The sequence below is a fragment of the Panthera uncia genome, chromosome E1 (assembly GCF_023721935.1).
Source record: "Panthera uncia isolate 11264 chromosome E1, Puncia_PCG_1.0, whole genome shotgun sequence".
Classification (NCBI taxonomy): Eukaryota; Metazoa; Chordata; class Mammalia; order Carnivora; family Felidae; genus Panthera; species Panthera uncia.
The window spans coordinates 41,670,370-41,691,768 of NC_064814.1; the positions used below are offsets into that span (position 1 = coordinate 41,670,370).

Sequence of the window (21,399 nt, forward strand, 5' to 3'; positions counted from 1 at the left end):
CTTGGCTCCTTGAGCCCTCAGGCCCCGAACTAGGCTCTCGAGTGCAGGAGAAGCTCATTTCACTTCCCGGTAACCCCGTGAGCCGGGATCTGAAGTTCATACCCAAGGTCACATAAATATTATTAGCAGAATTGGAATTTGTAAGCATGTCTTTCTGTCTCCAAAGCTTTTCTTTTTCTTTTCCTTTCCTTTCTTTTTTTTTTTATATAATTTTTTTAATGTTTATTTATTTGTGTGTGAGAGAGACAGAGTGTGAGCGGCGGAGGGGCAGAGAGAGAGGGAGACACAGAATCCGAAGCAGGCTCCAGGCTCTGAGCCGTCAGCACAGAGCCCGACGCGGGGCTCGAACTCACGAACCGTGAGATCGTGACCTGAGCCGAAGTCAGATGCTTAACCGACTGAGCCACCCAGGCACCCCTCTTTTCTTTTTTTTAATTTGAGAGAGAGAGAACATGTGTGAATGGGGGAGAGGGGCAGAGAGAGAGAGAGAGAGAGAGAGACAAAGAGAGAGAATCCCAAGCAAGTTCCATGCTCAGTGCAGAGTCTGATGCGGGGCTCCATCCCACGATCCTGGGATCATGACCTGAGTCGAAATCAAGAGTCAGAAGCTTAACAGACTGTGCCACCCAGGCGCCCCGTCTCCAAAGGTTTTCAATGACACCAGGACACCTGCTGCTTCCTATCCCTTCACTTCTCTGGGCTCAGTTTTCTCTTCTGTAAAGTGGGGTGGAGTAGGTATGTTGAACTAGATAGGTGTCCAAGGGCCCGGCCAGCCATGTGAGGTCTTAAGCATCAGATCCATGTGCCCAGCTTCCCCTGGACACCCCCTGCTGGACCCCACATCCAGCCTGCCCCACACTGAGCCACCCCACACCCAGCCAGCAGCTTCCCTCACCGTCCATGTGCATGCCCAAGTTAGAAACTGGCATCTGGCCTCCTCCCTTATACTCTGCATCCGATCAGTCATTCAATCCTGTCTGTTGGACCCCAATTTTCTTATTACTCTTCATCCCCCTGCCACTTCCCAGCTCCTCACAACTATTACTCACTGGGATCACTGCGGCCGCCTCTCTGCCTGCAGGGCTTCACCCACTCCTCCCTCTGCATCAATACTTCCTGAACTGCAGCCAGCTAACAGCTCCAACCTGTGGCCCGTCGTAGAGCTTCCTTGCTGAAATCCTCTGGTGGCGCTCCGTGGAGCCCGCAAAACCCCCACTATCTAGTCCTGATGCCTTGCCGTGGCCCTCGGGGCCCTGCCCAACTTGGCCCCTGCGGTCTGTGCAGCCAGGCCTTACGCTGTGCGCCTGCACTTCTCAGCCATCAGTGTCTCTTCTCTGGGCCTCTCTCTCTTTTTTAAAAATGTTTATTTATTTTGTTAGAGGGGGTCGGGGAGGGGCGGAGAGAGGGGAGAGAAGGGATCCCGAGCAGGCTCTGTGCTATCCGTGGAGCCCGACGCGGGGCTCGAACTCACGAATTGCGAGGTCGAGACTCGGATGCCCAACTGACTGAGTCGCCCAGGTGCTCCTCTGGGCCTCTTTTTCCAGTCTTCCCTCTGATTGTCCCAGGCCTCTCTGCCACCACCCCAATCCTCAGGCCCTCAATCCCTGGATCATCCTTCTGGGCTCCATGCCTTCATTCAGTCAAACAAGGATTGGACAGCAATAGACTGCCCAGAGGGGAAGTGGCAGTGTGGCCTGGTACAAGGAGCCCAGAGATCTGTTCCTTCCCATATGTCCCAGTTGGCCCTTTCTCTCTATCCCTTAGCTCTGATCACCTCCTGCACATTTTTTCTCACCTGGAGAATGGCCTTGCCCCCTCCCATCCCCAGCTCATCTCTGGGTCCTGGCTGGCTCAGATCAGATTATGTCTCTCTCCTACCCTGTTCGCGACCTCAGACTGCCCAGAGGACAAGGTCCAAACCTCCCAGCTCACAGTTGGCCCCAGTGGCTTTGCCAGCCTCGCTTACCGGCACTGCGAGCAGAGGCTACACCTCCCCCCCGCCCCTCTGGACATTTGTATACGCAGGACCCTGCGCAGGGAATGCCCTCTCTTCTTGCCCTGCTGCTGAAGCTGGTCATTCTTTCAGATCTCAGGACCACCACCCTCTGCCTCCCAAGCCAGGCCAGTCCATTCCTTTGCCTCAGGGCCTCCCCACCTCTCTGTACCTCTCCATTAGAGCCCAGGGTGGCGTTCGGGGTCACAATGCCCTCTTCAACGGCCAGTTGCAGTAAATCTGTGTGGAGAGAGTGACTGTGTGGACAAGGGGAGGTACATTCCTCGCCAGATCCCTGTGAGCTGAGAAGCACAGAGGATGATGGATGCCAAGCCCAGCCGGATCCAAGGAGACAGTCACGCTCTGGGCCCCTCAGACTGTGGGTGCCGAGGACAGATGTGCCCCGGGGACTCCTCTGTCTGGGAGAAAAGACCTAGTGGGTCTTTGGGGCCAAAAAGAAGGCTCAAGGCGGGGTGCTGGGCCGGCAGTGTTGCCTCTCTGCGGGGCGCTCTCTTACAGGGCACGTTCGTTCGTTCGTTCGGGTGGAGGCTGCCTGACCATCTGCCGGGGACATTCCTCAGGGAATTGCTGCTGCAGGCAGAGGCTGGATGAGGTCCCTTCAAACTTGGAGATTCTGTGATTCTAGAGTTGGGCAAACAAGACTCACACACGTGGAATCTGTAATTATCGAGAGACGCCAGGCAGCATATAATTCCGACTTAAGTGGCGCTGAATGCATGCAGCAGGAATCCTCTAGGGGGGAACGGAGGGATTGCAGGCTCAGGGAGAGCGTGGAGCAGGCGGGTCTGAGAGGTCCTGGGGAGGAGGAGGAAGGGAGGACATCGCTGCAGGGAAATGAACGTAGCCTTTTTCCTAGTTCCCGTAAACGTCCCTTGACCTACAGCTTCCAGCTCCTGACCCCGCTGTTTTGCCACCAGCGGAGGCAGCCCCACGATAACAATGACCGTTTATGGAGCACCTACAATGTGTCCAGCCTCGTTCTGTTTATAGATAGGATTTCGTTCTCACCACACTTCCATAAGGTAGGTGGTCAGATCCCCCGTAAGTAAACGTAGGCTCAGAGAGGCTAAGGAACTCAGCAAAAGGTCACAAAAAGCGTTAAGTAGCAGAATCTTGCTTTGCTGGAGGCAAAGGCAATTCCTTCCCTCCCCACCTCATGGCGGTGTTACCTGCAGAAAGCCATCCAGACATCCAGGTGTCCATACATCTGTATTCCCAGACCCCAGGCCCACCGGGTTTAGTGTGGGGTGGGTCTTGGCCAGATCTGGCTTTTTCCAAGATGTTGAGATTTATGTTCTCAATAGCCATCCTTCGACCCCACCCCCGAAGCCCGGGGTAAAACTGGGAAAACTGGGAACTGAGGGCCCTGGCCCCCTCTGATCAAGAGAAGGCATAGCCCCCTCCAGCCAGCCTGGCTTTCAGCCCAGCTTGGCAGTGAGGGTTGCCATGAGATCACAGAAGGGAGTGGGCCTGGGTTGCCCAGGGCTCACATCCAGAGGGCACCCTGTTCTCCGCGAGAGGCTGTCTGTGCAGCCCTGGTCCCTTGGGTTCCCAGCACCCACTTGCAGGCCTGCTGCAGTGGCTGCAATGTAATTTGTCACTTGTTTGAAGGCCAGGCCTGACAGGGGCCAGACAGGGCTGAGTGTTGGACAAGGAGGGTGATGAAGTCTTGATGCAATTTGCAGGCATCTGAAGAGCTTGGGAGACAGATTGAAATGTCAGCTCTGCTCACAAGGGCTGTCTTCCCACACCCCTAGCCGGTGACAAGAGTGGGAGCTGGGGGCCAAGCAGGGGGGAAATAGAGCTGAGGGAGGCGAGGACAGTTCCCCCAGGACCCTGTCTAGCACTGCCCGGCTTCCAGCAGACCATGGGGTCAGTTCAAGGGAGGAAATACAGCCTCTTTGAGGAGGCTGACTCTCTCCTGAATGGGAGGTAGGGAGGATTTAGGTTGTGCTCTGCCAACCCCAGACCATCAGCCTTGACTGGCCTGTCTGTCCCCATGGAAGCCGCCAGTCGGGTCTCCAGAACATGCCCTGATGGTATGATTCATAGATGGGATGGTGCCACCATCCCCCAAGTAAAACCCTGCACAGGCGGGTGGGCTCAAGGATGACTCTGGTGTGTGAGCCCCACCCCTGGCACCTGAGCCCTCAGCCCCCAGAAGTTGGCCACAGGCCCGGCTCCACTAAACCCTCCTGGTCACCAACACCCATGCATATACTCTGACATAGACCCAAGTTGATGCACACAGCCTCCTCGAACACTTGGCCTGGCACACGGGTGCCCTCACACCCACGTGCTCCCCCACACCCTCGTGCTCCCCACACCCACGTGCTCCCCTACACCCATGTGCTCCCCCACACTCTCGTGCTCCACCCATCCCTGTGCCTCTCCACTCCAAACAATATTATGATAATCACAATTTTTCCCATGAGACCCTTTACCGTTTTCAAAGCTTTTGCACATCCATTATCCTCTCAGATCTCACAAAATCTCAACAAGGGAGGCAGAGCAGATTGCGTTTACCTCCACTCTATAGATAAGGGAATCTTGTAATCAGAGATGTTGAGACTTCCTCTTTGGGTCACCCAGTAAATCCAAAGCAAAGCCAGGACTCCAGGCCAGGGCCTCCGATTCCTGGTCCAGTGCTTTGTCTTCATGCACAGCGCCCCAGGCCCTGCTCCCAAACTGGAGGAATTCGAGGTGGGTGTCTTGCAGGAGCAGGCAGGGCTGAGTTGAGAAAAGGGATTGGGTAGAGCCCCCCACCAACAGTCCCCAGCTGAACTCCCTTTTTAGATTCACCACACCTGCCCAATCGCCTGGGCCGGGGGAAGAACAGGTGCTCTTAAGTCCTGGAATCAAACCCTGGCTCCATCACTGACCACTTGAAAGGGCCTTGGGCAGGTCACGTGACCTTTGTGAACCCCAGTTTCGTGTGTGAAATGGGATGGCTGTACCAACCTGATAGGGCTGTAAGGATTAAGTTAGATCCTACCTGTAAGGGGCTTAGCACAGAACAAGCACAGCTTAGCAGTCCTCTTCCCCTTTCCTGGGGAGATCTGGGCCCTACCCTGGTAAGACCATGGCTCTTGCCATGGTGACAGCTGTCACCAAAAGACCCTTAGCCTCAGGTCTGCCAGGCTCTGCCTAGGAGGCACTGGACCTGGGAGCCGCCCTCTCTCTGGCTCAGGCTCTACAGCTGTGAGGAAGCAGGAAGCAGGGTCAAGTGCTTGAGGGGCTACTGTCCAGTCTGGCTTATGAGGGAAATTCCTGAACCCAAAAAAGGAGACCTGCTCAGAAGGACTGGCTGGGAGGGCCCTTCTGCATCATTTGGTGCATCTCCTTTTACAGAGAGGGAAACCAGTCCAGAAAAGGCCAGGGGCTCTGCTCAGGTACCAAGAGATGGGCTGCAGAGGCAGGACTGGAGCCCCAGTCCCACATGACAGCCTCTGTGCTCTTGTCGGAACTGATGCCTGTTCACAAGCTCTTATGAGCTTGAGTCTGCCTTGGGGATGGGGAGAATGGCCTAAACCCGTGGGGCTAGACCTGCCTGTGCCCCTGAAACTCCCCTCAGATTAGCCTTCCAGGAGCCAGAAAAGAGGAGGTTGCCCAGAAACCTCCTGGGCCGAAGGTTGACTGGCTACCCTACTGGTGTCCACATCAGGCCTGGTCCCAGTGTTCCGGCTATCATACTGGCAGCTGACCTGGCACGGGAGAGCTGTGTTCCAGTGCAGCCACCTGGGGCACGAGGGTAGGGACTATGAGCAGCTGTGCCCAGGCTCCAGATGGTACAGAGAACAGCCAAGCCAAGATGGAGGCTGGCAGTGGGAAGGCTCTTGGAATGCCAAGTGCAATGAGAGGCACACGCCAGGCCCAGAAAGGCCTGGAGCCCTCGGGGGAGACCGGCTGCCCGGAGAAGGGATGGGACCCCCATGGGCCATCCTGAAGGGGCTTCTCTGGGTCTCACCAGAAAGAGCCTAGCCCAGTGCCTGACCCCAGCTGACACAGGACAACCTCCTCGGATTACAGAGGGCCTGGACTGTCTCCTTCCTGTGGGCGGCTCAGACGTCCAGCCTCACCCATAGCTGCAGGACCCCGAAGGGAGGGAGGCAGGGTGATGAGGGGCTGTGGTCCAAGACATGAAGAGCTGGGGCGTTAGGGATTCTGGAACCCGTGAGGCTGTTCCTCATGCAAAGGGTCTTGTCTGGGGCCCCGGACTTTAGCCAGGGTTGTGGTCACATGGCAGGGGCTCAGCATGGTGTCAGGGATGTGACTTGTGGGTCCTTAACATGCTCTTCTCCTCTCACGGTTTCTCTCATCCCTCCTGCCTGGATTCCATCCCTTCTACCTACCCTGAGCCATCCCTGTGAATTCATGGAGGGGCAGGCAGGGACTTACCCACAATGGAGAGAAGCCACAAGCCTTTCCCGTCTCAAGGAGCCACAGGCACCCTCTAGGCCTTCCGGCTGCCTCACCCATTTCATCCCCTACTGCCCTGGGCAGAAGAGCCCTGATTTCAGGCCTAGCGCCTGGCAGGAGTGCAACCCAGAAGCCCCTAAGTTCACCTTCTGTTCCTGTGCAATAAAGTCACCTGTCCCAAACTGCCTGGCAACCTTCAAACGGCCAGTCTGACATACCCGCTGCTTCTCAGCCCAGGCTTGTCTGCTGACCTCTCATCTGTCAGGCCCCAGAGCAGGTCTCGTTGCCTCCAGAAATCCTTCTCCGGCCCTCCAGGCCGGTGAAGCGTGCCCCATCCTGGCATTCCCACAGTCCCCTGTGCTTCCCACTCCATCCCGACGGCGCCGAGCTTTCTGTTTAGGACTTCTGTCTCCCCCAGGAACTGTGTCTAACACCAGCACAGGGTCTGGCACACGGTAATTGCTCAGTTTACATTTGGAGAACGGATTCATTCACCAAACCACATTAGTTACTGATTAACTGAGTGACTTGGGCAATTCCCTGTCCTTGCTAGCCTCAGTGTTTCTCACTCTCCATGGGTACTGGTCTGCAGTATCTGTAATTCTTCAGGTTCCAAAGCCACCTGCGTGGTGTGGCAAGGAGGCCCAGACAGGGGTAGAGGTTGCCAGAACTGGCCCTGGAAGGAGACGGACCTTAACTCTCGCTTCAGCCCTGGCTGATTCTGCCCCTTCCTTCCTGGCCCTTCCTGCCGTGGCCTCAGACTCTAAGTCAGACCACCGGGGCCAACAGGGTCCCCAAGGACTCTGCCCCATGGTGGTGAGGTAGATGTGGTGAGGCAGCCAGTACCTGCCTGCCACATTTCCACACAGCGATCCAGGGCTGTGGCAGGGCTTCATCTCAAGGTTGCCTGGTAACAGCTTTTGCATTCTGATAAAAAAAAAATGTGGCAGCACCAGACAACAGACACAGGGCTTATATGGCGGCGGCGGGGGGGGGGGGGGGGGGCGTCTAGGGGGGGGCTCGTGCCCGGGCCGTGGCATGGCCGGGGGCAGGCAAAGCCGGCGTCTTGCTCCTGGTGGAGAGTACCAGGACTGGGCCTAGCCTGGCCCAGCGGGCTTCAGTGGGGACGGTAGGCTCGGGGGACAAGCGCAGCCAGCTCGGGCCTGCAGGAGGGCACCCAGCCTGGCATCTGCCCCTTCCCATCCCCTTTCCCACACCTGCAGCTGGCGCCTTCCACCCGGTGAGCCACAGCCGGTGCCACCTCTCATTAGGTGATGATTTTACATTAATTACCTTAATTAAGCGGCACTGAGTGCTAATGGCTCAGGGGGGTGGTGGTGGCTTCTCCTAATTACCCTCCCAGTCAGCCCAGAGCGAGGGGCACACGGCTTGGCAGAGCAGGAGCAAACAGTTACAGAAAGGAGGGGAGGGACCCACCAGTGGTGGGAGAGGGGCCCCTCCCCCCGCCACTCCGGCCCTGGCTCGGAGACCTGGACCTGACATCTCCAGGACAGGTGTAGCCGGCCCAGATCCAGAGGCTTTGGGATGTGTGGGGAGCAGGCCAGGAGCTGGGAGCAAGCAGCACCGCCCTGTTTCCTGGACTCCTCTGCCCCCTTCTCTGTGCTCCTCAGTCACCTGCCTGGTTCCCTCACCTAGGCTGAATGCCTCTCTCCACCTCCATTCTGTCTCCAGACTCAGGCCAATGTCACCACATTCCTTCCTTCCTCCATCCATCTGTCCAGTCAGTCAGTCCATGGAGACCCCATGGCGGGCCCTATACTCCAAGGTACCCCTCAAGGAGCTCACGGTCTAGTTGGGGAGCTGGCTAGCTATAAACAGGCCCACAGGACAAGGCGTTGGGAGAGAATTCACAAAGAAAGTGACACCAAGGGTGAGTCCTGGGAGGGGACAGTAGGATGACTCTTCTGGGCAGAGGGACGAGCACATCCAGTCGGGGCTTGTGAGGAAAGCGGGCTTGGCCCACCCAGTTAGCTGCATGTTGCTTAGTGCAAAGGGGCAGTGGACAATGAGGGAGGAAGTGGCTAGACATGGGTCAGAGGGACTGGCCATGATTCAGAGGCCCCTGGGGAGGTGTGGTGGGGGAGGATTGATTTCATATGAGAAACACTACTGCAGCGGAGAGCGCTGGCTGGCTCAGTTGGAAAAGCATGTGACTCTTGATCTCAGGGTCGTGAGTTCAAGCCCCACATTGGGCATAAGAGCTTACTAAAATTAAAATAAAATAAAATAAAATAAAATAAAATAAAATAAAACAAAATAAAATAAAATAATAAAATAAAATAAAGATGACTACAGGGGCGCCTAAGTGGCTCAATTTGTTAAGCGTCCAACACTTGCTTTCAACTCAGGTCATGATCTCATGGTCTGTGAGATCAAGCCCCTCATTAGGCTCTGTGGAGACAGCATGGAGCCTGTTTGGGATTCTCTCTCTCCCTCTCTCTTTAACCCCACCACACATGTACAGGTGCCCTCTCTCTCTCTCTCTCTCTCTCAAAATAAATAAACATTAAAATAAATGACTACAGTGGAGGTGGAGGACAGTGGGGGCAATCATGAGTGGGGTGACCAGTGAGGCAGCCACTGCATCATCTGGGGGAAGGATGATGGAGGCTGGACCATGTGGTGGTTGTGGGGATGGAGGGGAGAAGCAGGCAGATCTGAGTTTTGGGGAATGTTATGATAGAATGTGCACAGGGGTAGACAGGACCCAGAGATGAGGGAGAAAGAAGGGCCAGGCTGACCTGCAGCCTGGTTCCAGGTGCCATCCACCTTGCACAGTGGTGGCCCTGTTCCATGTTTCTGATGGGTTAGGGTCCATCTCTAAGGTTAGGAGTGGTGCGGTATGCAGGTTTGGGGGAGCAAGAGGGAAGAGTTGGGTTTGAGGTGCATGGGGGTGGAAGAGCCTATGGGATATCCTTGAGGACCTTCGGGCTCAGGTTTGAGGATTAAAAGAGTCTTCATCCAAGGGAGGGATGAGATGGCCCAGAAAGGGCAGGTGGCAGGAGGCTGGGACTGTGGGTCTGACTCGCCCACCAGCTGACGGTGCACCACGTCTGTCTCCCTCACCTCTGCACCCCAGGAGTCAGCACAGGACCTGGCCAGAGGAGCTGCTCAGGGAGTATTTGCTGAAGGCATGAGTGAGTGAATGAGAGAGTCATTGACGCTGCATGGCTCTCTCGAGCCCAACCACACAGCCCTGAGTTCTTGCTACTCAGTCACATAAATTCAGAGACTCACCCAATCCCCTGCCCCTCCAAGGGTAGAGCCCCTCCTCAAGCTCTTCTGAGCTCCTGGGGAAGAGCATGGGCTCGCCTGCCCCTCCTGCAGCCCCTTTCAACCTAAGGCATTACTGGTCGGGCACAGTAGCTCTTTAGTCCCTGGTGCATAGGGCAGAAACTGGCCAAGTTTTGGGTCCAGCCCTGGCTCTAGGCCCCCCTCCAACTGATGCCCCTGAGCATCCCCACCTCCCCCGATAGCCAGCACCTTTCTGGAAAGATAATACACCAGCCCCAGATTTGTCTCCACCAGATCCAGGCTGCTTACCTTGATTTCTACGCCGTAGCCAGGGTAGACGGAGATGTAGTAGAAACAGTCCAGGCCGACATCAATAGGTGAGCTGGGGGCCATGGGGGAGTCCAAAGAGCCCTCTGGGCCTGAGAAATTCCAGCTACAAGGGCCTGGGAGGCAGGAGGAAACAAAAGGCTAAGCCCAGCTCTGGTGAAGTTGGTTCAACCAAGGCTGATCAGTGTGTGTGTGTGTGTGTGTGTGTGTGTGGTGAAGCCCGCCTCTTGGGACGTCTATTCCCCTGTTGAAAGAAGGGACCACCTTTTCTTGAGCACCTACTATGTGCAATCTTAGCTCAGTTCTCACAAAGGCTCACTGAGGTCCGTCTTCTTACCACTATTTAACAGAGGAGGCTCAGAGAGGTTCAGCAAAATTCCTAGGGTCTGTTGTAGTTGCTTCCAATCAGGGTTTGAACCCAGGTCTATCTGGTTCCCATCCACATGCCTCCTACGTGCTGGCCCTTGGTGCCAAAGGGCAAGGCAGGATGGCACAGTGACAGAGACAGAGGAACGCGGGGGCCCCGCATTTCCCCGATCCCCATTTCTAGATCTGCAAGCCAGCGAGCAGCTGACCTGGTGGCTGGACGGTGGTGATGGTGGTGGTGATGATGGTGGCGGTGGTCTCCTCATCATCCCCTGAAGCTGTAGATGTGGCGATAGTTCCCTCCATCCCAAGTCCCGTGGTCTGGGGCCCAACCTCTGGAGCCCATGGCCTGCCCATGTCTCCAGGACCCTCCTGGGTTGGAGTCCATGCTCTGCTAGGGGGTGTAGTACTGGGCCTTTCCCCTGGGCCTGGGGTGGGCACTGGAGGCAGGGGAGCTGTGATACGAAGCACAGGAGCCTCTGACTCCAGGCTCCAGGGTCTTTCTCTGGACTGGGGCTGAGTGGGTGCCGCGGCCATGGCCGGAGTGGGGCTGGTGAAGACAGGGCGGCTGTCCTGGTTGGCCAGGCGGGGAAGGGGACTCGGGGTGAATGGTGTAGGTGGGTCCGGCTGGAAGGGCAGCGCCGGCCTCAGCCCTGCCTCGCCCCCCTCTAGCCCTTCTTGTAGGAATTCCTCGAGCAGCGGGTGGTGGTTGAGCAGTTTCAGGGTAGGGGCTGTTGTGACGAAGTGGACGCCTCGCTCCGGCTGCTCAGGTGTGGGGGCCACTGTCAGTTCCCCATCCGTCTCCTCGATGCCTGGGGCCTGCCCTTCCCCCGTGGTTGGGGTCTCTGAGGAGAGTCCTGAAATAATAACGAATCATCAGAGGTGCCCCCCTGCCCCACCGTGAACAGCGTCACCCCCAGTCCACACAGCAGGAGATCTATCTCTCTGTTGACGGAGAGACTTGGGGAGTGTGCTCAATGTCCAGAACCAGGAGCTATGGAGTTTGAGAGCTGGAAATGAGGGGACATCACATATCTCACGTGACAGCCTTGAGATATGTGATGTCCCCTCGTTTCCCCTCCGACACCAGAGGTGGACGTGGTTACACTATTTTCTGCCGTTCTCAGATTTGGCCTCAGACTCCTTCTCAACACAAGATGCCCGGCAACCAGACTTGATAACTCAGACCGATAGGACAAATACGTATTTGCCATTCCTAATTGGGGCCTTCATTTTGTAGGTGAGGGAACAGGCCAAAGAAAGGAAGTGGGGGCGTCTGGGTTGAGCATCTGACTTCGGCTCAGGTCATGATCTCACGGTGCGTGAGTTCGAGCCCCGCGTCGGGCTCCGTGCTGACAGCTCGGAGCCTGGAGCCTGCTTTGGATTCTGTGTCTCCCTCTCTCTCTGCCCGCCCCCTCCCGCTCATTCTGTGTGTGTGTGTGTGTGTGTGTGTGTGTGTCTTAAAAATAATACACATTAAAAAAGAAAACAAAAAAAGAAAGGAAGTGGCTTGCTCCGGGTCACACACCAGTCAGTTGAAGACCTGAGGTAAAACCCTTAGCAAGAGTCCGATCCCCCCACCACAGTGACTTTTCCACCTGAGATTATAGGGCTGTCAAGTTCATTTTCCGTTCTCAGTGAAGCTGCTAGTCATTAGTTTCAGGAAATGCTTCATATATTTGGGGTTTTGTTTTAGATTCCCTCACGGGTACATAGCATCTTTGTTAGGGTCCCATTTGGTCCTATTTCTCTCACTTCTCAAAAAATCGTTTCTTTCGTCTTTTTTTTTTTTTTTGGATCCTTTTAGAACAGTGATGTGAACAGAGTAGGAAGAGCCAAGAGCTAGAGTAAAGCATATGCAGCTTCAAACCCCAAATCCATTCTGCTTTGAGGCTGTTGACCTCAGGCAAATAACCTAAACTCTCTGCAACTTAGTCTACTCATCTGTAAAATGGGGTTTATTTGGGGGATTAACTGAGATGATATTACTTCTTTTCCTCATTTGATATGTGTCTCTAAATTCCCGTGATCTTTCCTATGATACTAGCCAGGACTATCTAGGGCAGGGTCTAAAGCAGGGATAGAATGCTTAGCCCCAATCCATGGCAGACATTGTTAGCCAGTTTGGAGTATTCCTTGCTGAGCCGCATGGGACTTCAGAATCCTTCTCGACACAGTTATCCAGGCAGCCACTACTAATCAATTCGAAAGGCTGCGGAAGAGGAAACTCATTTGCTCTTGCTGGTTTGAGGTACAGGTTGCTCTGCTATTGATTATTTTGACTTTTTGAACCACAGAGCTGGACAGATGATGCATATTCTGCTTGTGGGCCACTAAGCTCTCCAGATCCTTAACTGCCAGGAAAAGGTCAATGGATGCTGGCTCCAGATTCAGCTCATATAGAATTCTGCCAGTTCCGAGAAGGCCAGGAGGATATTCTGGTTCTAACAGCTCTCAAAATGGCTGCATGAGCACTTGAAGGGAAACACAGCCAGAGCGAGTTAACAGTTTGCGAGGAGAAGGTTGGTTCCTCCGAATGTCTGATGGTGGGGTTGTCATTCCACAGGCTCACACCCACCCCACGGATTGGCAGGCGTGAGGAAGTGGCAGATGGCCTACATTCTGTTCAGGAGCCCATAGCAGCTCTGATGTGTCAGACAAATGGGAGGAGGGAGGAGACGGGGTGGAAGAGGTAGGGGCAGGTCAGAGGGCTCTCCATGGTTCTGGGTCAGAGGGGCCTTGGTGCCCCGAGACCCTGAGAAAACAGGACCAACCCTTATCTCCTGAGATGCCCACTAAAGCAGCTCATCTGTGCTTTGGCATTCCATGCCAGACATTGACGACACAATGCCCAACCTCAATGCCCAGCCAGGCCCATACCCCCAGAGCAGATGGTCGGCCAGTGCCCTGTGTCTTTCATTTGAGTCACTAACGGAGGGGCCAGGCAGTGCTTGTGACATGCCAGGACAGGGCTACTCTCTTTGCCCACCTCCCAGATGCCACACAGTCTTTGCCAGGTGAGCCGAGACTGATCTTAACATGGCACAAGGAACGGGACCCTTTCTCATCACGTAGACTGAAGACCAGTGTCCCCTTCCAGGATTGCCCGATAAGACATGTGGCCCGTGGCTCCCAGGGCAGGTACCTGTGGGATTCTTGACTGGGAGAGGGAGGACAAGGAGATCCTCTAACTCAGGAAGGGACCATAGCGGACCCAGCTCCTCCCGCTGGCTGCCAGGTGGGTACCAGGCAATGGAGCGGAGCTAATGGGCACCTCCCGTCACTGTCGATTGCACTGATTGTGTTATCTGGGGGGACTGAGCACTTGGTTAAATGGGATCGAGATAGCATATCAAACGAGCAAATTGATTCTGTAATCAGCTGCCACTTGGTCCCGGAGGGTGCTACCCACTGTCAGAGAGGGTAAGATAACATTTCTGGGAGACAAGCCATTTCTGGGGAGAGGACATCTCCCCATATCCTGGTTGACTCTGATGGAAGCCCAAGGCCCTGTGACCTGTCCTTCCTGCCACCAGGTTCCTGGGGTTTTCTGCCTGGGCTGAGTTCAGAGGTGCAGAGACTGACAGAGGGAGAGAATATGAGGCAGGGGATGGTGAAAGGGGGTGTCAGGACCCCAGATGCTCAGTCTCATCAGGTGCCTACTGTCTTCCAGTCACTGAGTCAGGCTGTTCCCAGATCTTGTATTATTTAATTGATACTACAACTCCGTGAGAGGGGAATTATAAAGAAGCTGAAGCCTAGAGGGGAGGGGTGAGGACCTGCCCAGTGGCACAGTGGTGGAGCTGGGATCAAGCTATGCTGATCTGGCTTCAAAGCCTTAGTCTTCCCGTGATACTAGCCTGCCTCACAGGAGAGCCGAGCTATCCAGTGGAGAAGCCTCTAGTCAGGTGAGGAAACTAAGGCTCGGAGAGATAATGGACTTGTCCAAGGTCTGGTGCAGTTTGCAGGTAGAGCTAGGGCCAGAATTTCTGGCATCCGGAGCCTGGTCTGGACCCTCAGGAAGCCTTCTGCCTGGAACTCAGGGAGCACCCACCCGGTGCCCCAAGCGCCTCTGAATCTGGGGCCCAAACCAGAAACAATAACACGGTTTCTCTGGGCGCGGCCAGAGTCCCACATACCTGGGTTCAAGGGTCAGCTCTGCCACGTGGGCCCCCTTCCCAGGAGCCCAGGCAAGTTGCCTCTCAGGGTTTTTGTGTCCTCAGGTGTAAAACGGGCACTTGGGAGGGGTTTTATGAGACTTGGTGCTCTAAACTGTAGTTTCTCAAGGGAGGCACTGAGGGAGAGGCCACACCGCAGAGGCTGGGCAGCCCGCGCCCACCCCTGCCAGGGCAACATTGAGGCAGGCCTGGGGTGGGGAGGAGATGGCCCTGGACACCGGCTCTCCTCTCTGAGGGAACATGTTCCCTGTTGTGTGGCAGTGTGTGTGACCCCGAGCACGTCAGCATCGTCATCTGTTAAATGAGGATATTCCAGCATGCAAAGGGCAGCTACCTCTAGGCCTGCATGTCGTTGGTGGACAGGTCCCCACCTGTGTGCTCCCCCCCCGCCGCTGCCCCGACACAGGGATGCCCTCCCGGGGCTGCTCCTCTCTCCTCTCCTCCAGTAGGGAGGGAGGGCCGGGGGCCACTTCTTCCAAGAGGGCTGGGTCCGGGAAAGACCCGTCCCCTCCGCGCAACCCCCTCCCCTGCGCAGATGAGGCCGGAGCTTCCCGGCAGCCCCCCCCCCCCCCCCCCGGTGTGGCCCCGCCGTCGCCTGGGCCCTCCCCCCGCATTAGCTCTTAAGCTATGCAAATAGACATCGGAGGGAGCCCTGTTTAAAGTATTTAGACGAAATGAAAAAAGGCTTTCATCGGCACTAATGAGCCATTCAGGATGCCTCCCCGGTGGATTCTCTCCCGCTCCCGCCTCCCGGCCGGCGCAGCCCCCCCGGTGGCCCCTCTTGGGAATGGAGGCCTCCCTCCCACCCCCGCTGGAGGCCCAGACTGGGCAGCCTAGGAAAGCGCGCCGGTCCTGCCCCCTCCTCCCCGGGGGCCCAGCTTGGTGAGGTTACAGACAAGAGCCCGGTGCTCAATGCTGCCCCCGCCCCCGCAGGCCTGGATTGGAAGAAGGGGTGGGTTGTCTAGCCTCTGGAGGAAGCCATGAAGACTGGGGACTTTTCTTCATCGCATCCAACTAGATAGGTGTTATTGTCCCTGTCTTATAGATGGGGAAACTGAGGCTCACGGAGGTCCAGGAGGCTGCCAAGGGTTCACAGTGCTGGAGGGCTGTGGAGCTGGAATCGGTCTGTGTGGAGGCAGTGGTGAAGGATTGCGGTCATTATGCAGTGGCCCCACCTGGGGGACCTGCTGCTCGGGACAACAGCCTTCAGATGCTGCCTCAGGGACAGCTGGGCTGCCCCATTTGGTGCTAGTGTTTCTGTAAATCTTTCTGCACGAGACAGCCAGAAAACCTCAGGTTCCAGTCCCAAATCTGTGCCTCACTAGCTGTGCGACCTGGGCAGGGGGCTGCCCATTAGGGTCTCTGTTTCTCCATCTGTGGAGTGGGGACATCTGGGTTTGGTGAGGGCCACCTAGAGACAGGCCTATGCTCACAGCTGCCAGCCCCGCCTCAGCCTCTGCAAGGGCAGAAGGGGCCCCCGTCACTCTGATAGTCTCTGCAGAGGTACCAGGCATTCCCCCTTCAGGGCCACAGCTGCTGGCCTCCCAAGGACAAGGCCAAGGCCAGCACAGGGAGGGGTACCCAGAGTTCTAAGATGAGGTCAGCCTTGATCCCTAGGTTGTGGTAGCACCAGCTCTCAGCTGGTGTTGGGGGGAGCATGACAGCAGGTGGGTATAGGGGGAGCCTGGGGATACAGTGGGCAGGGAGCCCACCCCTCTGGGTTCTGGAGGTTAAGCTGGCCCAGCATAAGAATGAGAATTTAATGGGATACATTTATTATCCCATAAAAGTTAATGAGTTTATTCTGGAGGTTCCCTGGCCCCTTTCAAGTTTTAATAGGGGATTAGTAAGGGCCTGGCCCCTGTAGACCTCATTATCCCAGAGCCCAAGGGAGGGGAGAGGGGTCCTGGGAGTGAGAGTGCCTGCCCTCCCCCTGCCCTCCCCAGCCAGAGCCTGGTCTCCATAGGACCACTGAGCCCAGACCTGCCCCCTGAAATGAGAGGTCCCAGCTAGAGTCTAACTGGCCCCTGAGGCCCCTGAGGCCTGGGGTCCAGTTCTAGAGCTTCTGATTCCATGTGTTACTGTAGTAATTACAGCACAGTATCCCCGCATCTGAGGTAGGTTTGTTGCTATTCGACTACTTACATTAAGAGGAAAGGCAATATAAGTGCCATATGACAAATGGGGAAACTGAGGCCCAGAACTAGGGTGTGCCTTCTCCAAGGTCACCCAGGAGATGCGGCAGAGCCTGAATGGACACATTCTGTCTCCTGTGGTCTGGAGCCAGGCAGCTGGGGCAGGTAACGGTATTAGTCCGTGCTCCCTGTGTGCCCACTATGCAATCAGCACCTTCATGTGTCGGTCTCATCCTCCCCTTACTCTAAGGACGTTTGGGTCGTTATCCCAGAGAGGAAGACATCCAGGTCCAGAATGGTTGAGTAACTTGTTCAAGGGCACACAGCTAATGAGTGGCAAGCCTGGGACTAGAACCCAGAACTGGACAGCTCCATAGCTCAGCTTTGTCCACTGTTTTCTTTGGCCCTTGGCTGAAGCAACTGGGGCCTCCTTGACCATCTCCCCAGCAGCCTGGCCCCACTGTCCTAGGGCAGTCGTACCTGGAGCCCTGCAGCTCAGGGTATGGGGAAGGAACTGTCCTGCAGGGGCAGTGGTTGAAGTGGGCACAGAAATACACTCAAAAGGACCATCTCTGCCAGAACAGGTGCCTTCCCCATTCTGCCCCATTTGCTCACTATGCCTTTGTCTCTTCAAACCCTCCCTGTTCTACTAGGCCCAGCTCCTATCCTTCTTCTGGGGAGCCATTTCTGCTGGCCCAGTGGATGACAATGGCTCTCTCCTCTGACCTCCTGCAGGCACTCCCGGTACTGCTTGTGTCTGTGGGCAAGGATCCAGCATGAGGCATCTCTCTTCCCATATCTCTGCCCACAAATGCTGACCCTTGGTGCTTGGCACAGTGCAGGGTGGGCTCAAGGACTCTGCCTGTTTGCACACTTGGAAGCCTCCCTTCTCCCCAAAGCACCTGGCCCTTCTCCAGCAGGGGTGGGCAGGGGAGGGCAGAGGCGGGCCGGGGTGGGTCCTACAGGGAGAAGATGGGCAGCCAGCCCTTGGCAGTTCCCCAGCACAGCCCCAACTGGCAATTGATAAAGAGTGTCTGCCGGCACAGGCCAGTGGGTCCCCCAGTCCCAGACTATCTCCTCTTTTTCTCTGCTACTGACTCCCCTTCCCCCATCACACCTTCTTACTGCCCTCTCTTGGTCAACCCCTGGCAGTCCAGGAAAATCTGGAGTACAAATATGAATGGGAGCATCTCCTCCTGGCCAGGTTCCAGGCAAGGAAGTCGCTGGATCCGAGAATCTGAGCCCATGTAGCCTTGGTGAACATCTCATCCCTCCCTCATTTTTGCAGGAGGAAACTGAGTCCAGAGGGCTTTCCCAGGTCACACAGGAAACGGGGGATAGGGCTGGTACTCAGGATCTTGGGGCTCGGAGATCACCTTGCCCAACTGCTCTGCAGAGTAAACTCTCTGGGGTCGCCTGGTGGCTCAGTCGGTTACGTGCCTGATTCTTGATTTCGGCTCAGGTCATGATCTCATGGTCATGGGACTGAGCCCTGCGTTGGCCTCTGTGCTGAACGTGGGGCCTGCTTGGGATTCTCTCTCTCTCTATCCCTCTCTCTCTCTTCCCCTCCTCTGTCCCTCTCCCCTGCTTGCTCTTTCTCTCTCTCTTAAAAAAAAAATAAAAGAGTAAACTCTCCAAAACTTCTGGGGCTGTCTACTGTCTGTGGGCATACCTCCAGGGACAGAGAGTTCACTACTTCCTGAGCTAGTAGGGGCAACTTTGTCTCCCTCCGTCCCGGGTTGGGGTGGTAGATAACCCTGGGCTTTGGCATCTCAGGGTTGGGATCTTCTTGCCAGATGGAGAGAGCATGGGTGGGGGTAGGTAATGGCCAACAGCCAGGAGGCTGCCCACCTGGTCCTGGTGCAGCCCCTGACAGGCTGGGTTCCCCTGCACAAATCACTTCTTGAACACAAGCCTCCATTTCCCCACCAGCAAGATGAGAAAAGTATCTGAGGGCCCTGCCAGCTCTCACCTACCAGGATCCAGTGAGCTAAAAAGGACTTTGCGTATATAAATAGGAAACGCTACTGTTGACTGAGAAGTTGCCACATGCCCGGCGTCATTCTAAGTGCTTTACCAGAATCAACTCCTTCAATTCCCACGAACACTCTATAAGACACGGACTTTTAGTATTCCATTTGATAGATGGAGAAACTGGGACCCAGGGAGCACAGTTCCCCCAAGATTACTAATTTGAGTGTAACAGATTCAAACCCAGTGGTTGTCCAGCCCTGGAACAGTGCTATCTCACAGAACTTTTTGTGATGAGGGCAACATTTTGCATCTGTGTGTCCAGTATGGTAGCCGGTAGCCACATGTGGCTATGGAGCACTTGAAATGTGGCTTAGGAGACTGAGAAACTGAATTTTATTTATTTATTATTATTTTTTTAACGTTTATTTATTTTTGAGACACAGAGAGACAGAGCATGAACGGGGGAGGGTCAGAGAGAGGGAGACACAGAATCCGAAACAGGCTCCAGGCTCTGAGCTGTCAGCGCAGAGCCCGACGCGGGGCTCGAACTCACGGACCGTGAGATCATGACCTGAGCTGAAGTCGGCCGCTTAACCAACGGAGCCACCCAGGCGCCCCGAGAAACTGAATTTTAAATTTTATGTCATGTTAATGAATTTACATGTAAATAGCCAATGTGGGGTTAGTCCTACCATGATGGAAAGTGTAGCTCATACCTGACCTTATCTCCTGCAGGATTCACCGCCTTTCAGAAGGGAAGAGCCTGGAACAGGCATCCTGCAGAAGACTTAAGACGGCATGCGTGGCAGTATCTGCTCCTCTTGTTTGAGTCTGGGGTTGGGCGGGGAGAGAAGCCATGGGCCTTCTTTAGATTTTCCATAAAGGCTCAGGAGAATTGGCCTGTCATCACTTACCCCTTAGGGAGGATGAGTGCCACCCACTGATGATGTTGGCTTCCCAACCTTGGCTGAGCACTGGTGTTCTGAGGGGTGGGTGTTCAATGAGCAATTTGGGGAGCTCAGGCAGAGCCAATTTAGGAGGGCTTTGTGGGTGGCAGAAAGCCAGGAATGCTTGGCCTCATGTGATTTGGCTCAGGATGGGATCAGGGTGTGTGAATGTCTCATGACAATGCCTGCTGTGTTTGTTGACTTGCCAGCAACCTCACTGCTCAGTCAGGAGCACAGGAGGCAGAGAGCCTGGCCTGCCACTCCTCAAGGCTCTTGGGGCAGCCCCAGGGCAGCTTGAAGCCATGGCAGGGCGTCCATAGTTACTGGGTCAGGCATGGACCTCCTAGAGAGCTGCCTTCCACCCAGAGAAGCAGCTTTTCGTGCTTGGAATCAATATTTTCCACTTTACATATGAAGGAACTGAGGCTGAGAGACAAAGTAAATCATCCTAGTGCATACAGGAAGGAAGTGGCAAATAAGGGGTTTGAACTGGGTCTGCCTGTTCCACAGCTTGGGCTCAAAATTTCTACCACACTGAGTTGCTGCTTCCTGTGAGCACGTGTGTGTGCCTGTATGAGCATGTGGGTCTGTGGGTATACATGAACGTGTGCATGCAGGTCCAAACACATGCACGGGCCACAAGTCATTACCATTTGTCCTAGCTCACGGATGCCACACCCTGGAACCTGGCTTCATACAGTCCTCAAGCCCCAAAAGGCACTAACTCCCAGAAGGGATGTACTTCTCCTCAAGGTGGCTGCTATGCTCCCTCCTTTTCACTCTGCCCCTTCTTGGACTTTATCCTGGCCCTTTGCAGGGCCATGTGACCTGGACAGTCCCTCTGGCTCTGGGTATGTGGGAGGGAGGGGGACAGGGCTTTGGACTGTGGTGGGCCAGCTCTCTTCTCTTCTCCCTACTGCACTTTCCCTCCCTTGAGGCTGTGACCAGGGGCCCAGGGTAGAGGGAGCTCCCGGCTAACTGCCATGTTCTCTGCTTTCCAATTTAAAATCTAATATGGTCTCGCCACTGCAGAGCTGGGGGCTGGAGAGGTGATTAATGAGGCCTCTGCTACAGCGTCACCTGCTGCGTGCTCCACCTTCCCCTGCAGCCCTGCACTCCCTTCTCCTGTCTGCCTGCTGGTCCTGGGGACCTGGGGGCCCGAGGTCTTCCTGCCCACAGTTCCTGGGGTTGGGCAAGAGGCACAGGAACTGGGGGTGGCCTTGGAACAGGGGCAGTAGAATTGACTCCCACCCCTGGGGCAGACTGGAGGCTTGGGAGGAGCAGCAGGGGTCCCGTTGGCATCAACTCCCTCATCAGACTGGTAACTAATCAATCTGCCATACTCCACCCCGATTATGCCAACTCAAAGGAATGTGTGGCCAGGGCGTGGGGAGGGACTTAGTCCTGAGCTGGGTGCTCAGGTCAGCCCTGCCCCAGCACTAATGCTCCAGTCGCCACCTTGTCAGCGGCAGGGGTGTATTTCTCTGAAAGAAAAACCTTGGGAATGTTAGCTGGGACAAGGAAGGCCGTAAAGGCAGGAAGTACATTCTCCCTGGAGCCTGTACCAGGGCCAGTTTAGCCCAGCCCAGTGGTGAAGTTGGGGAACAGGAGTTGATCTAGGAAGGAGTAGCGATCCCCTCCATCCTCTGCGCCATCCAGCACGTACCATGGACAGTTCCTCCAAGGCTAGAAGCCAAGCAAGGCCGGGTCATAGCCTCCCAGTGCCCCAGAGCAGGTACCTTCCTGAGTCTCAGACCAGCATTTCTGGGCTGCAGCCCCCTTCC

At 55.6% G+C, this 21,399-nt stretch overlaps 1 protein-coding gene and 1 pseudogene across 1 annotated transcript in view; one reads left to right on the forward strand and one right to left on the reverse strand.

Moving 5' to 3' along the window:
• The window catches only part of LOC125926144 (small nuclear ribonucleoprotein G-like), a 51,312-nt pseudogene extending 49,081 nt beyond the window's left edge, over window positions 1-2,231 (forward strand).
• A 275-nt stretch (window positions 2,232-2,506) lies between these two features.
• Window positions 2,507-21,399, reverse strand: part of SEZ6 (seizure related 6 homolog) — a 37,836-nt gene continuing 18,943 nt past the window's right edge. The window contains exons 5-10 of the mRNA XM_049635344.1: window positions 10,591-11,238; window positions 9,998-10,131; window positions 7,003-7,055; window positions 5,664-5,752; window positions 3,577-3,632; window positions 2,507-2,635 (exon numbers count right to left, since the gene is read on the reverse strand). Coding sequence (XP_049491301.1) covers window positions 2,507-2,635; window positions 3,577-3,632; window positions 5,664-5,752; window positions 7,003-7,055; window positions 9,998-10,131; window positions 10,591-11,238 — 1,109 coding nt within the window. The remainder of the gene's footprint in view (window positions 2,636-3,576; window positions 3,633-5,663; window positions 5,753-7,002; window positions 7,056-9,997; window positions 10,132-10,590; window positions 11,239-21,399) is intronic.